Source organism: Cajanus cajan, chromosome 4, assembly GCF_000230855.2.
Source record: "Cajanus cajan strain Asha chromosome 4, NIPB_CcT2T_4, whole genome shotgun sequence".
NCBI classification, from domain to species: domain Eukaryota; kingdom Viridiplantae; phylum Streptophyta; class Magnoliopsida; order Fabales; family Fabaceae; genus Cajanus; species Cajanus cajan.
Genome location: NC_138520.1, coordinates 9,521,938 through 9,536,274, shown reverse-complemented (window position 1 = coordinate 9,536,274; position 14,337 = coordinate 9,521,938). Strand labels below are relative to the sequence as shown.

Sequence of the window (14,337 nt, the reverse complement as noted above, 5' to 3'; positions counted from 1 at the left end):
TCAATCGTTAAATTAAAAATTTTAATTTATATATCAAATTTTTTAAAAAATTAAAATTTATTTAATATTTTATTAATTTAATTTAATTTAATAAAATATTAATTAATTTTAATTTTTCAAAAACTTACACATCTATCTATATATTGTGAAATTTTATGTTAATCAGTAAGTTATATTTTACATTAAATTTTAAGAATTTAAGTAAATTAATTATTTATTCAACATCAAAATATGATAAATTGAGTGAGGCAAGAGGGAAAGGCGAATTGGAATTGGAGGAGGGGTTAGGGATAATTAAGTCATTTCATGAAGAAGGTAATATAAAAACTTTAGGTGGATCTCTTAACGTCTTCATTTGAATTTGGAAGTTCTCTCCACTGCGCTCTGCTCCATCTTCCTAATCCTTCGCGGTCAGTCTCCCGTGGCCTTCTTATGTATAATATCACACTCTCTTTAACAAAATACAATCATGCTCTCCTGCTAATTCCTTTCCTTTTCAATGCAAAAAAATTAGGTTTTTTTTTTTTTATTTATTATTTATTTATAATAAATACGGACATGAGAGTGATATTATTTCATACATTTGTGAATTGGAATTCTTTTGGTGAATTTTACAGGATTCTACTTCGTTGTTCTTTCTATATGTTATTAGTTTTTCTAGTTTTTTAATGTACTTTTTGTATATAACCATTCTCTTTTTCTATAGTCGCTATGTTTCTGCAATAATCTGCTGAGACTTCTGCCATATTTAGGATGATTGATATATGCTCTTCTTATGATTGTAGTTGCCATTCAAATTTTCATTTTCCTTTGTTCGGGTGAGGGGAAAGAATCCAAGAGAAATGAAGGAAACAAGTAAGAAATGATTTTATTATAGTTATATAACTAGATGAAATTACGCGACAAATAAAGGAAAGTTAGTATTTAAAATTACATTTATATAGTTAAAGATTTGTGTAAAATTAAATAATTTAAGTAATTGCCATTTTATCCTTGTGTAGTATTTTATTTTCAGTTTTTTTTAATATAATTTGGTAGTAGGCATGACAGATTATTTTATGTTGTATTGCAGTGTGCTGCTTTACAACGGCTACATGATGGATTATAAATTTATAACCTTACTATAGTTGATTATGGTGAGGATGCATTATAACTCATGGGAGCAAAAATAGGATGAGAAAGTAACTCATAGGTAGCACAAAGAGTGCTTAAATCTGTGCAGTTTTGGAGGTATAAAATTGGGCGTAGACCCATGCGTGAATCTCCCTAATACCCCTCAAACCTACGCTCCAATTATGGATTTTTTTTAATCACCCCAGTTCCCTACTCTTTGTTGCACACTAATTCTAGCTGCAAGCAGTGTTCGGGATTTTACTTTACTCAGTGTGTTTTAGTTAAATTCACTGTCTCGGATTTGACAGTAAGTTAAAATATTTCATCAATCTTGAATGATTACAGATTAAGGAGTTGAATACTATGGGAAAAGAGCATGGAAAAAATCCAATTGTAATGTCAGAAGGTGAATCAGAAACTTTCTCTGATATTGATGATGATGATGTTGATGTGTACCTTCATGATGAAGAAGGGAAGAATATCAAGAAGATACTATGGGAAAAAGTGAACCGAGTGTATCTTTTGGTACAGAAAATTTATCCACTAATTGCGACTTTTGATACTGCTAGATAAAGTTATCACTTAATTTTTTCACTTTCTTTTGTGATTTAAAGTTCAAATTCAGAAGTGGTTATCTTTTCTTTCAGGAGCAGGCAGCCAAGGAAGCAACTGGCACGAAAGCTGTTGGGGAAAATTTAGGAAACTGTTCGGAGGTTTTACTTGCGGCTAGAGATCTTGACAAAGCTGTGGCGAAATCCAGAAAGGTACTTTCTGAATAATTTTTAACTGAGGTTTTTTGTGTGAAATTATGCTACAAGTAATTTAAGATAAAAGTTTCATGAAATCCACTGTCAGATTTTTATCTCTCATTACATAAATCAAGTCGAGAAGTGTCATGTCAAATTGATTTTGATCTATGCCTTCGGAGTACATTATTTGATTAACATAATAATGCATATAACTATTGTTTGTTAAATTTTGGCTTATCAATAACCAATTTATTTAAAATTTGATATGCATGAACAAACAATGTATTTCTCACGATTCAATGGTTAGATTTATGAAGATCACATATAATAATTTACTCAGTGGTCCAAATGTTTCAATTCTTTATACTGGTGGTACTGGTGGACCATCTCCAATATCATAAATTTATTACTAGTACTAGAATGTCACTCATGATTTACTAACATGGGAGTTAGTTTGGAATGAGTAGCTACGAAATAAAAATTTAAGATTTCATGGCCAGTGCAAGTAGAAAGTGGACATTACAACTGAAAAATCCGTTTGTCTAAGCTTTAATCTAGTGGTTGTATTCTATAGATGATGTTGGTATCTAACACTCAAGGAATTTACTTTCTGCAAAATTGTGCATAGAAAATTTAGAATAAGAGGAAGGTAATTTGGGGTTGAATTGCTTTCAATTTTATTAGATTTTTTTTTTTTTTTTTGTGTTTTCTGCAGTACATTCATAGCCATTTATAGACTGAAATAACTCTTAGGATGCTGTAACAATTACAAATGTAAAAAATCACTTGAATACTACTAAATGCGACTTATGAGAGCACATGTAATGTAACATTACATTATGACAGCACTAAGCACTTATCACAGCACATTACTCAACAATTTTACTGCTAAATAAGTTCTACCACATGGTAGATGAGGGAGCAGGGTTGCTGACCTTTCTGTTAAGAAGTTCCTTGGTTTATATTTTTTAGGGAATGGTTGAAGAGTGGATTGGTCATGCATGGTTTGCATTGTGGTTTGGAGGGGGACTCTCTGGGGAGAGTCTATGTGAGGAGCTGCTGGATCTGGAATTGTTTGATTTGTAAAGCCTCAAGCTCTTTTCTGTCCCTCTATTGATTGTTAATAAAACTGAACCATTAATTGGGTGTTCTATAAGCTTTCCAATGTTGGTGTGCATCACTGCATCTACAGTTGTAGTTTGCAACTGCTGTTGTTAAGTGTGAGGTTGTCTTTGCTGCAGTGCCAATGTCAGGAATGGGTTGGTATTAGTTGTTTAAAGAATCCAAGGTTTGATGAATGGACATGATTTTTATTTCCCCCTTTATATTTTGAAAATTTTTATTAGTTGTCTAAATAACGCAGTGTACTTTGTTGAGTTGAAACCAAAATATCAAAACAGATTGAATTATCAATATATGAAGAATTTCTTGCCTGTCATTATATAGTATATACTATTTGCTTGTATTTAAAGTAGAGGATAATGAAATGGAAACCTGAGATGGGAAAACTTAAAGACGCCCTATCTAGGAAGTTGGTAAGTTTGGTAAATAAGATGAATTCAATTTTTGATGGACATAATGCTTTTTTAATTGTTTTACTTTCAAATTGATTATATTCCTTGATATATATTTCCATGTGTGTGCTTTAGTAGAGTGGATCCAATAGTTATGCCTGTTTTCTTTTTGTCTACAAAGTATCATTAATTCTGCATAACCTACTGCAAGACTTGTAATATTTTTTGTTTGTTAAATACCCTATCACAGGAAAGGAAACAGAGAGAAGGCCACGAGTCAAAAAATTTATGGCCAGCTCAATCTGCTACAGAGGCTGTTGGCCAGGTATTTATTCAACTTCAGACGTACATTTTCATTGGATAATGTTCCCACATATTATCGTATATTTTTAATATGTTCTGTATATATTGCTTGGTTGTATCATGTATTATTGCACCAAACGGCACCTTAATGTATAATATATCCACAACTACCGCAACCTTCAATCCTCTCATGGCAGAGGGAATACATGTTCATTGAACTTCATTTCCTAATCATTGATTATTATTTATTCACCTGACTGCAACGCTGTAAGTTGTAACATTTCTACACATTGCTTCAGTTTTATTCTGTAAAATATGTTTGTGATGAAGTATAACTACCCTTAGAACCTTGACGTAAAAACTAAATAGGAAAGATATTCTTGTGAAAAGCAATGGAGAATAAGCAAGGTCTAGTGTGAGAGTACCCATAGTTGCTTTGACCTTGGATTCTCGTGCTCATTGAGAATTCAGATTTAATGCTTATTTGTTGACATCTTTTGAGAGAGAGATGAGGTAACATCTACAATTCTCTACAATTTAGTTTATGATTTATTATGTGCGTGCAGCTTTATTGGTCCTTGAGCAATATATGATTCATTTTAGTTATTTTAGTTATCAACTTAAGATCTTTTGAAATTGTTTATATATTACTAACTATACTTGTTTGCTTGTATCATTTGCAGAGTCGCAAATCTAGAGTCAATTTTGATCGCCTCAATGAATTATTGAATTAACTGGTAATTCTCTCTTTTGCTTTTTAACGCATCGAATATTGATACGCTGAGTTTCACCAACACTAGAAATTATTTGATATTAAGTCCTGTTTTCCCAATAGACACTTATAACAAAATGAAATAAAAAAAGTAAAATGAACCAAGTTTCTCTCATAAATTAAAATTAACTAATGGATGCATATACTAATATATAGAAACTCCTTTAAAAACGAATTTTAACTTTTGCGTATGTAAATTTTAACATGCGATAGAAGTTTAATTATGTTTTCTTATTTTCTTCCTCTATATATGTTTCTTAAGAAGTTTTTATCCAAATAGGCTTTAGGCTGAAATGCTAAACTTTTCTCTATCTTTTCTATCATTCACATATTGTAATTATTTGAATATCAATTCTTAAAGATACTTAAAGCATAGATTTGGCACTTATAGAGTTACTTTTTCCCTGCAATAGTAATGTGACCAAACCTGCACTAAGGCTTGTTTTATATACCTCCTCCTCTGTTGAAATATTTTCCTTTTATTCTATTGTTTTGTTGAATTTGAAACTGACCTCTTTTGTTGAAAATTTTAACCTCTTCCTGTATTATTTTGTTGAAATTGGGTTAGGTGTGCTTGCAAAGATTCCATAGAAGATGGTGTTGTCTCTTGTTTTTGTTTTTCAAGACGCTCTTCTTGAGCCATAAGTAGACTAGAGCCTCCATCTCTTCTATGGTGTAGGGTTCCATTCTTGAAATCACAAAAGTAATGAATGGTTCGTATTCTTGAGAATGGCCATTGGATATGGCTTGGATCTGGTCCTCAATATCAATTGTAGCTCCAATAGCAGCCAATAGATAAACAGTTTTCTTGATGGAAAACATGTATTAATTGGTAGTACCAATTTTCTCTAAAAAATTTAAGTGCAATTTTAATTGATTTCCCTTTGTTCGAGTCTAAGAAGTAAAGAAGACTTTAAGCTTTTTCCAGATGTGATGAGAGAATTCACAACCAACCATTCTAGTTTTTAGATTCTTTGACAAAGATGATAAGAAGCCAAGGTACAAGAAGTTCATCTTATTGCTCCAAATTTGCATACTCATCACCAACTTTTCCTTGTATTTAGTGTTCTTTTGATCTATATTTTTAAGTGTTTCCTCCATTTTCTGAAATATGATGCCGCAAAACAGTAGGTTGAATGGGCTACTTATCCTTTCTTTATCTTTTACTAGTAGTTCAAATTTTGTAAACTAAAATAAATCTAATAATAATAATAATAATAATAATTTATTAGATTATTTGAGTTTAGTTTAGTTCATGAAAATCAAAATTTGAGATTTGAACCAAATTGATTGAATTTTCTGTATTTAAATCTAAATCGACCCGATAGATTGAGCTAATATGATTTTTTCGGTTTAGATTCATTAAATCTCATTCTGGATCAGATTTGTGGTCGCTCCTAATTTTAATGATGAACATGGAATAGATGCAGAGTTTTCCGCCATGGATGCACAAGCAATATCATATCACTACATGAGTTTTTTTCCTCTTTTTTAATCACTCCTCACATGCATGAATGGAAGCTTATTTACACGAGGAACTTGTTAAATAGGTATTACCAGCAGCATCACTCTGTTTAACACAATAAGGTTGAGATTATGTGTTTCTTATTCAAATTAAAGTGATTAGTTATGCTAGGTTGATCTAAAAGATTCTGCTATGATTCTTCCTCATCAAGTATTGCTTTTCTTATAGTGTTTTTAAGGTGTTTAAAACAGGTTCACATGTTATGATTTTATATTAGATACAATACTCCAAGGAATTTTAAAAATTTCCATTAACAAGATGATGTGAACCAAATGTTTCAGCATGTTAACCAAAATGAGAGAAGGTTTTTTTTTTTTTTTTTTATTATAGGAAAAATGAGAGAAAGTTAAGGAATACATTTTAATTTATTGAGTATACTAATATTTTAGCAGGTGTAATGTACAAAATATTATTTATTTTATATTAATAAAATTTATAATAAATAAGTATTTTTGAAAATATAAATTATTTCACAATTTATAATAAATATTTTGGAACATATAAAAAAATGCACATATAAAATATATGACGGTGGACACAAAAAAGTAGAAGGTATATAATATTTTATGAGTGTTGTTTTTCTTGGACTCATATATAAGTAAAAGTACTTAAACTTACACACATTAAAGAAATTAGTCAAGTTCTTTTTTTTTTTTTTTCATGTATGTGATTGATACATTTTTCCAAAATTAATAATCAAAAACTACAGTTAAGTTCATTTAATTCTATTGTTTCTATATAAAACAAGACTGTAATTCCTAAATTATCTTTAATAATATTTATTAGAAATAATAATCACATTTAATTTAAGGATAATTATATATAAGCAAAAATACTTAAATTCATACATATTAAAGAAATTAGTTAAATTCATTTATTTTTATTGATTTCATATAAAACTAAACTACTCTTAATAGTATTTATTGATAATAATAATCACATTTATTTTAAGTGTAATTTTTGGAATAATAACATCAAATTAAGTCAAGTTAGAGTTTATTTATATTTAAGTTAAAAAAAATTGGTACTTTTTTACTTATATATAAATCCAAAGAAAGTAACAAATATAATGTACTTGATTGTGTTGTATGTTGACCCTGTTGAGGATGATGATAGCGTTGTTATGTTGTAAGTTGCTTATTTGTATACAAGTTGATGATGATGCTATCGTCGCTAGATTAACTGTGTTGTAAGTTGCTTTTAAACATGTGTTGTTGAGAGGTGTGTAAAACATGTGTTGATTGTTGTTATGATGAATATGGTAACTATTCCAATGGTTTGTACAGTAGTTGCGTTGAAGTGTTGATACAGTGTTGATATGTGGAATCAAGTTGAAATAATGTTAAGATGTATAATTGTTGTATTGCATATTTAATTATTAGGAGTTGTTTATTGTCTCTAGCTTACCCTTGCATGTTTCCATGTGGTTTGAACTGTGATGATCATACGTTATATGGGAGCAGGGCAGGGATAGGCTGAGAGATAGCTGCTAAAGGCCATATGAGGTGTCTGGAGATGAATATTTTTTTTGTAGGCTACCTTATAGTAGCATATTTTGTTGTATATAACTGGTTGTTGTTGGTTGCTTGATTAGCTTATAACTCAACAGCACAGCTCAGCTCAACAACTTAAACAACACACAACTTTTCAACTCATCATCTCAATCAACTTTCAACTTAAACAACATGTGATTGAGTTGTAAATTATGAGTTGACTATGTCGTTTAAAGTTGAAATGAGTCGATCATTGAGTTGATGAGATGATAACCATGTTGTTTAAGTTGAAAGTTGATTGAGATGATGAGTTGAAAAGTTGTGTGTTGTTTAAGTTATTGAGCTGAACTGTGTTGTTGAGTTATAAGTTAATCAAGCAACCAGTTATATACAATAAAATATGCTACTATAAGGTAGCCTACAAAAAAAAATTCATCTCCAAGCACCTCTTGTGACCTCTAGCAGCTATCTCCCAGCCTATCCCTGCCCTACTCTCATACAATGTATGATCATCGCATCCAAACCACATGAAAACATGCAAGGGTAAGCTAGAGACAATAAACAACTCCTAATAATTAAATATGCAACACAACAACTATACATCTTAACATCATTTCAACTTGATTCCACATATCAACACTTTAACGCAATTACTGTACAAATCATTGGAATAGTTACCATATTCATCATAACAACAACCAACACATGTATTACACACCTCTCAACAACACATGTTTAAAAGCAACTTACAACACAGGTAATCTAGCGACGCTAGCATCATCATCAACTTGTATACAAATAAGCAACTTACAATGAAGGGTTCCTCTTCAATTAATTCATGCATATAAGTCATTCATGGATTTTTTTTTCTTAAGAAAAAACTTTAGTATAAGTTTTTTTAGGTGAGTTGGAGTTATTCTCCCTCAAAATTGAAATTTTATCTTAATAATATGTATAAATTATATTAATAAAATTTGTATTGAATGTAAGTACATTTTATCGAGGTAAAATTTTAATTCTGGTTGAAAAACAATACCATTTATATCGAAAAAATTGGATATAAGTTTTGTTATTTTCCTTTACCATTTTTCTTCTTATTTAGTTCTTACGGTACAATGAGCAGCGAGCACAGCAATTCCCCAATTCAAAGTTTAATTTCACAAGAAACAATACCATGCCCTCCATATTGTCGTATTTTTCAGGTATAATAATGAGAAACAAGTGATAATATAAGTCTGAGCCTTCACCAAATAAACACACGTATACCCTACGTTAGAACTTTAATTAGGGAATTAAACCTAAATGGCCGATCATAAACCATGATAGCAAGTCATGTAAAGAGACAGCCACTATAGTTTCGAGAGGTTTGGTACAATCCCATTGAATATATAGACCTTCCAAAAGTGGGAAATTAAAGATGTGCACCCAAAACAATACCCAAAGTGTGAAAAGAATTTTACAAGACATGCATAGGTTGATTAGGCATTGCATGATGCTTGCATCTTTCATACATCATAAATATAATATACTTTACCCACTCTTGTAAATTGATTTTCTTAAACAGGAGTCAGGTATTCAATAACAATACATTAATATAAATTTTGAAAGTTTACCATCAATTAATGAATTAAAAACCCCGATATAAATATATATATATATATATATATATATATATATATATTTTAAGCAACGAAATTAAAATAAAACAAATTAAATATTACAATTAATTATAATAATGGAGACTATAGACTATTGTTTTAATCCGTAAGAATCAACTTCTATATTAATTAACAACTCACACATTCTTCAAGCAACTACGTTAAACCTTCTAGATTTCTATATACTAAATTAAGAATTCGTTGTCGGACATTTTGATATGCATTCAAAAATCCTTCAATTTCACCAAAGTCCAAATTTCATGCATGCATGGTTCACAATCTTATCTGTTGGATCTGACTAAAATTCACACGTTTCTCTGTTAAAGATTATGGAGGGGCAATTTTTTTTTTCTTTTTTTGATTGGTGTATTAGTTATCTTAATTAATATATTAAACAATGTCATTAGTTTAATTAGTGAAGTACTCTGGTGAGGATTTTGCAATCACTCCACTTGGCAAGCGGACCAAGTTTCGATGTAGTATTTAAGTATCGTCCCCATGGATTTGAGAATTTAGTAATTCTTACTCTAATGATTCAATAAAAGACATTGATATGATTGAAAGTGAATTAATATGAAATAAAATAAAATGATAATGTAAAATTTATAAGAACAATTATAAGAAGCGAGGATTGGACTCAGAAGTACTTGCTAACTCTTAAATCTTCTTAAAATAAATATGATTTCAATTTCATGACTTCCACGTTCATTTAGTAACTCAACAAGATCCCTCAAAGTTGAATCCTAAAGTGATTAATCTAAAACATGATTCTTCTATATGTTTTGAAATTAACACTTTGCATTAAGAACAATGACTTGAACAAGGTGACTAAACAAATCAAGTCTATTCCTAGAGCAAGAGATGTTTAGGTGCAAGATTCAGTTCGGGTTTTTAAAAACGTTTTCCAACCGGATTCAAAAATAAAAAATCATACAACGGGTGATCAAGTGGATATAAGCATTAAGAGAAGAATCAAACACAAGTAATGAAAATGAAATGCATATATATATTTAAGAAGAAAAAGAGTTAGTAGTTACATCCAGACCAATCCTCAAAGATTTAGCCCCTCATGGCTATTTACAAGATCAAAGGAGTGGAAGAAGAAATTACAAAGGAAGAGATGAAGAAAAGGAGTTGATCCTCGTTCCCAAGTGATCCAGCCTCCAAATCTTCGTTCCCACTTTGTTCTTTCTTCCTCCTGTGCTCCCAGCTCTTGTTTTTCTCTTTATTTTTCTTCTACCAAAAATCCCCCTCGTTTCCCTTTTATATCAGCTTTAAAATAGGGGAGGAATTGTAATTTTTAAGCTCACCGCTATAGCTGTAGATTCACAGCTATGGCTGTGGGAACTCCTTCAAGGTGAAGTAAGCTTCACAGTTGCAGCTGTGGTTTCACAGCCATAACTGTGGAAACTCCTTCAAGTTTAAGGAACCTCCAACGCTTTAGCTGTGAATTTCACAGCTATGTCTGTGACTCTCTGGTGCTCTCTCTCAATCTTTAGTGTTCCATGGCTCTAGCTGTGAGCCCACAACTTTAGCTTCAAGTCTTTGGACCCTTAAATTTGCATTCCAGATTTCTACAGCTATAGTTGCAGAACCACAGCTATAGCCACAACTTTTTGACCTTCTGATTTCTTCCCAGATTTCCACAATTATAGCTTTAGAACCACAACTATGACTGTAGAATTTTGTCTTCCTAAATTTTCTGCAAAAAATGAGGGAAATCATCATTAATTTTCTACTACTCTTCTATCTTTTAATATAAACTTAATTCTTCCTAATTAGAGTTAAATTATCATATATATATATATATATATATTTATAATTTATCCAAAAAAAGTACTAAAAATTGAGTGTAATTCATGAATAAAAGACACTCAACATACTCGTGTAATGATTATAATACCCCTTGCATCTTTCATTTATCAAAACAAAAAAAAAACGGATAAAAAAAACCCGTTATAATTACATGATTAATTACCGGCTTATTAAAAAGTTGAAGTTTTTAAATGTTGTAGAACCTCCATTTTTAATATGACTAATTACACTTTTAGTCGATAAAGATTTTTTTTCTCCTTTTTCAATAATATATAGCAATAAGGATAAAATCTAACCTCATGCAATTTACCAAATTCTCTCACCATTAGGCTGATCATGTAATTATATTATTAAAATGTTACTATAGATTAAGATTAATAAGTTAATAAATGTGACTCAGATTTATCGTTGTGCTTCCGTCCACTTTTGAAGAGCATTACTTCATTCTATCACCGTATACTTGTCATTTATCCTCAAATGTTAATAATATAAATTCTATGGCTATGCAGATAGCATGTATGATCTTGGCCTTGGTATTAAAATCTGATCGATCATAATGAAGTCCCTCTCATGCACTCATTTGAAGCAAACAAGCAGCCAAAATATGCATAGCCCCTCGGATACGTCATTAAACAAATACCAATATGTTTCATGTTGGTTTCCAAGGTAATTATATTAGTGACATATATACGTGGGATTCAATTATGAAAATGATGGGTCCATTGAGTGATGTTGTCACCCTTTTGTGGAATGAATGATGCAAAATTTTGACCAAAGATCGCCAATTCTATCCTTGGAATGGCGTGCCACTACTACTATAGTGTGAATGTGATCAACTACTCAATTACTCAAACAACCCACATGCATATGTAAATTCAAGTTTTTGAACTATGATGGTGATGGGAAAATATAGTACATATTGATCTCTCCATTCATTTAGAAAAAAAAAAAAAAAAAGAGCCAACTTTAACAATAGTGTAATTGCTAGAGTTGGTCTTGCCTTGTTTCTTCACGGCTTACCACATTTTTAGATTAGAGGGAATCTTCTTTCCACAGCTATTAATTTTCACGGGTACCATAAGTCTTAACCATTTTGGAAGATAATGTTTGTCGTAGGAATTATGAAAGCATATATATATATATATTAGAACTGTGAAAACAGGTCAACCCGGCGCATGTGGGCCGTCTCACCTTAACCCACTTTAAAAACAGGTCAACCTAACCCGACCCACCACGGGTTGGTGGGCTATATGAGTCAGCCCACCAAAAATTAATAAAAAAATTATCAACAAAATTCAAAATTTTAAATTAATTATAAATTAACATAATAGTCATAAAATTAGCATCACTAATAGTCATTAGTCATAACTCATCATACAAAATTAAATACAAATCATGATAAAAGTTTAAAATAAATTTTTTTAATATCCCATCATACAAAATTAACTACAAATCATACTTAAATTTCTATTACAAAAAAAAATTGTTGGATTGGTGGGTTGCCCGACCCACCACGGGTTCGGCCCGGATGGGCCAGGTGAAAGTGGGCTGGGTTGAAATATACCCACCTACTATAAAACTGCTATTTTTTTGGCCCGGCCCAACCCGTTTTCAACGTGGACTGGATTGGCCCACGGGCCACAACCCATTTTGACAGCTCTAATATATATATATCAAATCACTAATTAAAAAATTGTATTACAACGTTTTTTTTTTTCATTTGTATTACACTCAGATGACTGACAATTTTGAAATTAGGACAAACTATTTTACATAAGATGTTGTTTAATTGATGTAAAATAACTTTTTTACATCAGCTTTAGCTGGAAACAACGTAGAAATGGGTATTATGTTAGAAAATATTGTTTGAAAAATAATGAAATGAGAATATTGAATCAATGGCAATAGTTTCAAATTCTGGTAGAAATTTAGTGCAATTTAATATTTGATTTGCTCTTCAAGATTTACATAATGTATTTAAATTTGTGCGGTCAAATTTAAAATCATTAAAATCTTGCAAACAATGTCCAAGAGAACAGAGAAAGAAAAAAAAAGAGTAAGGACATGTAACACATGACACTCTAAGACTCATTCTATCACTCTTTATAGAATATATTAAGCAATCAATTCGTTAGAAAATATTTAAGAAAAGTTTTTAATAATAATAATAATAAAATAATTAATATGTCAATAATAATAAAGAAATAATTAATACTTGTATGTCGTTATTTTCACGATCTTTGACTAATGGTACATAAATGAAAGAGAGAGGAAACAAAATTTTGTGCAAGTTAAGATTTTTGTACAATTTCTTGAGGATTGGATAAACTTATAATGTAGTTAGACAGCACCTTATTTAAAAAAAAAAAGGTAAATTACTCTTAAACTTAATGAATTTAAGACAAAATCTCTCCAACACATACTTTTGTCTTTTAAATTGTGATAGCTTTACGATAAATTTTTTTTTTTTTTTTGCATATTATGTGTTATTCTCTTGCTACAATGTATCCATTATGTTACTTAATGTAATTTTATTTTTGTTTATTTTCTTTTTTTAATATATATATATATATATATATATATATATATATGAGGAGAGTTATAATAATATTGGTGTAACTTTTACTACGTATTATATTGTTCAATAACTTTATATTAAATATGAATTTATAAATCTAAACGTTAGATTGAAAGTTCATATCACTTTATATGTGTACATTAAATTTTGTTAAAATTGAACAAGAACTTAAAGGTAATCAAAGTGTTCATATTTTAATATATTTTAAAATATATATATTACGTCAATTTTATTTTATAAGAATGAAGTATCAAATCATCTTGAATTAATATAAAACTTTGTATATATGATCTAAGAGTAAAGAACTTCCAATCTAATGGTTAGATTTACAAAATTCACATTTAATATAAGATTATTAAGCAGTATAATACTTAGTAAAAGTTACATCGGTATTATTATAATCATTATCTATATATACATACATATATATATATATATATATATATATATACATACATATATATATATATATATATATATATATATATATACATACATACATACATATATATATATATATATATATATATATATATATATATATATATATATATATATATATATATATATATATATATCCATTTGGTGTACAAGTCATGTATTGCCACTAAAGTTATTAAAGCATGCATAGCAACAATTTTTATTATTAGTGAATAAGTATATATATAAAAAAGTTCTATTCCTTTTTTTAGTAGAGCCGTTGATAACCAAGCATGCATACTATTTATGATTGTATTTTTTTTAGGTAAATCTACTAGCTAGGAACTAGTGCTGTTACTTGCTATAGAATTTAATTCACTTTTAATTACTCCTATCC

The 14,337-nt window shown here is 29.7% G+C and overlaps 1 protein-coding gene across 12 annotated transcripts; it reads left to right on the top strand.

Moving 5' to 3' along the window:
* Window positions 1–275: 275 nt before the first annotated feature.
* LOC109802233 (uncharacterized) lies at window positions 276–11,610 on the top strand. 12 transcript variants are annotated; one of them, XM_083072197.1, is made up of 8 exons: window positions 276–410; window positions 786–855; window positions 1,073–1,136; window positions 1,459–1,638; window positions 1,761–1,877; window positions 3,627–3,701; window positions 4,363–4,416; window positions 11,452–11,610. In XM_083072197.1, the coding sequence occupies exons 3-7, from the start codon at window positions 1,134–1,136 to the stop codon at window positions 4,411–4,413; spliced, it is 426 nt and encodes a 141-aa protein (XP_082928323.1). In that variant the 5' UTR covers window positions 276–410; window positions 786–855; window positions 1,073–1,133; the 3' UTR covers window positions 4,414–4,416; window positions 11,452–11,610. The 12 variants fall into 12 exon arrangements, with proteins under 12 accessions (XP_082928323.1, XP_082928322.1, XP_020219096.1 ...); XM_083072196.1 differs by lacking the exon at window positions 11,452–11,610 and adding an exon at window positions 5,876–6,233; XM_020363507.3 differs by lacking the exon at window positions 11,452–11,610 and adding an exon at window positions 5,835–6,233.
* The last annotated feature ends 2,727 nt before the right edge of the window (window positions 11,611–14,337 follow it).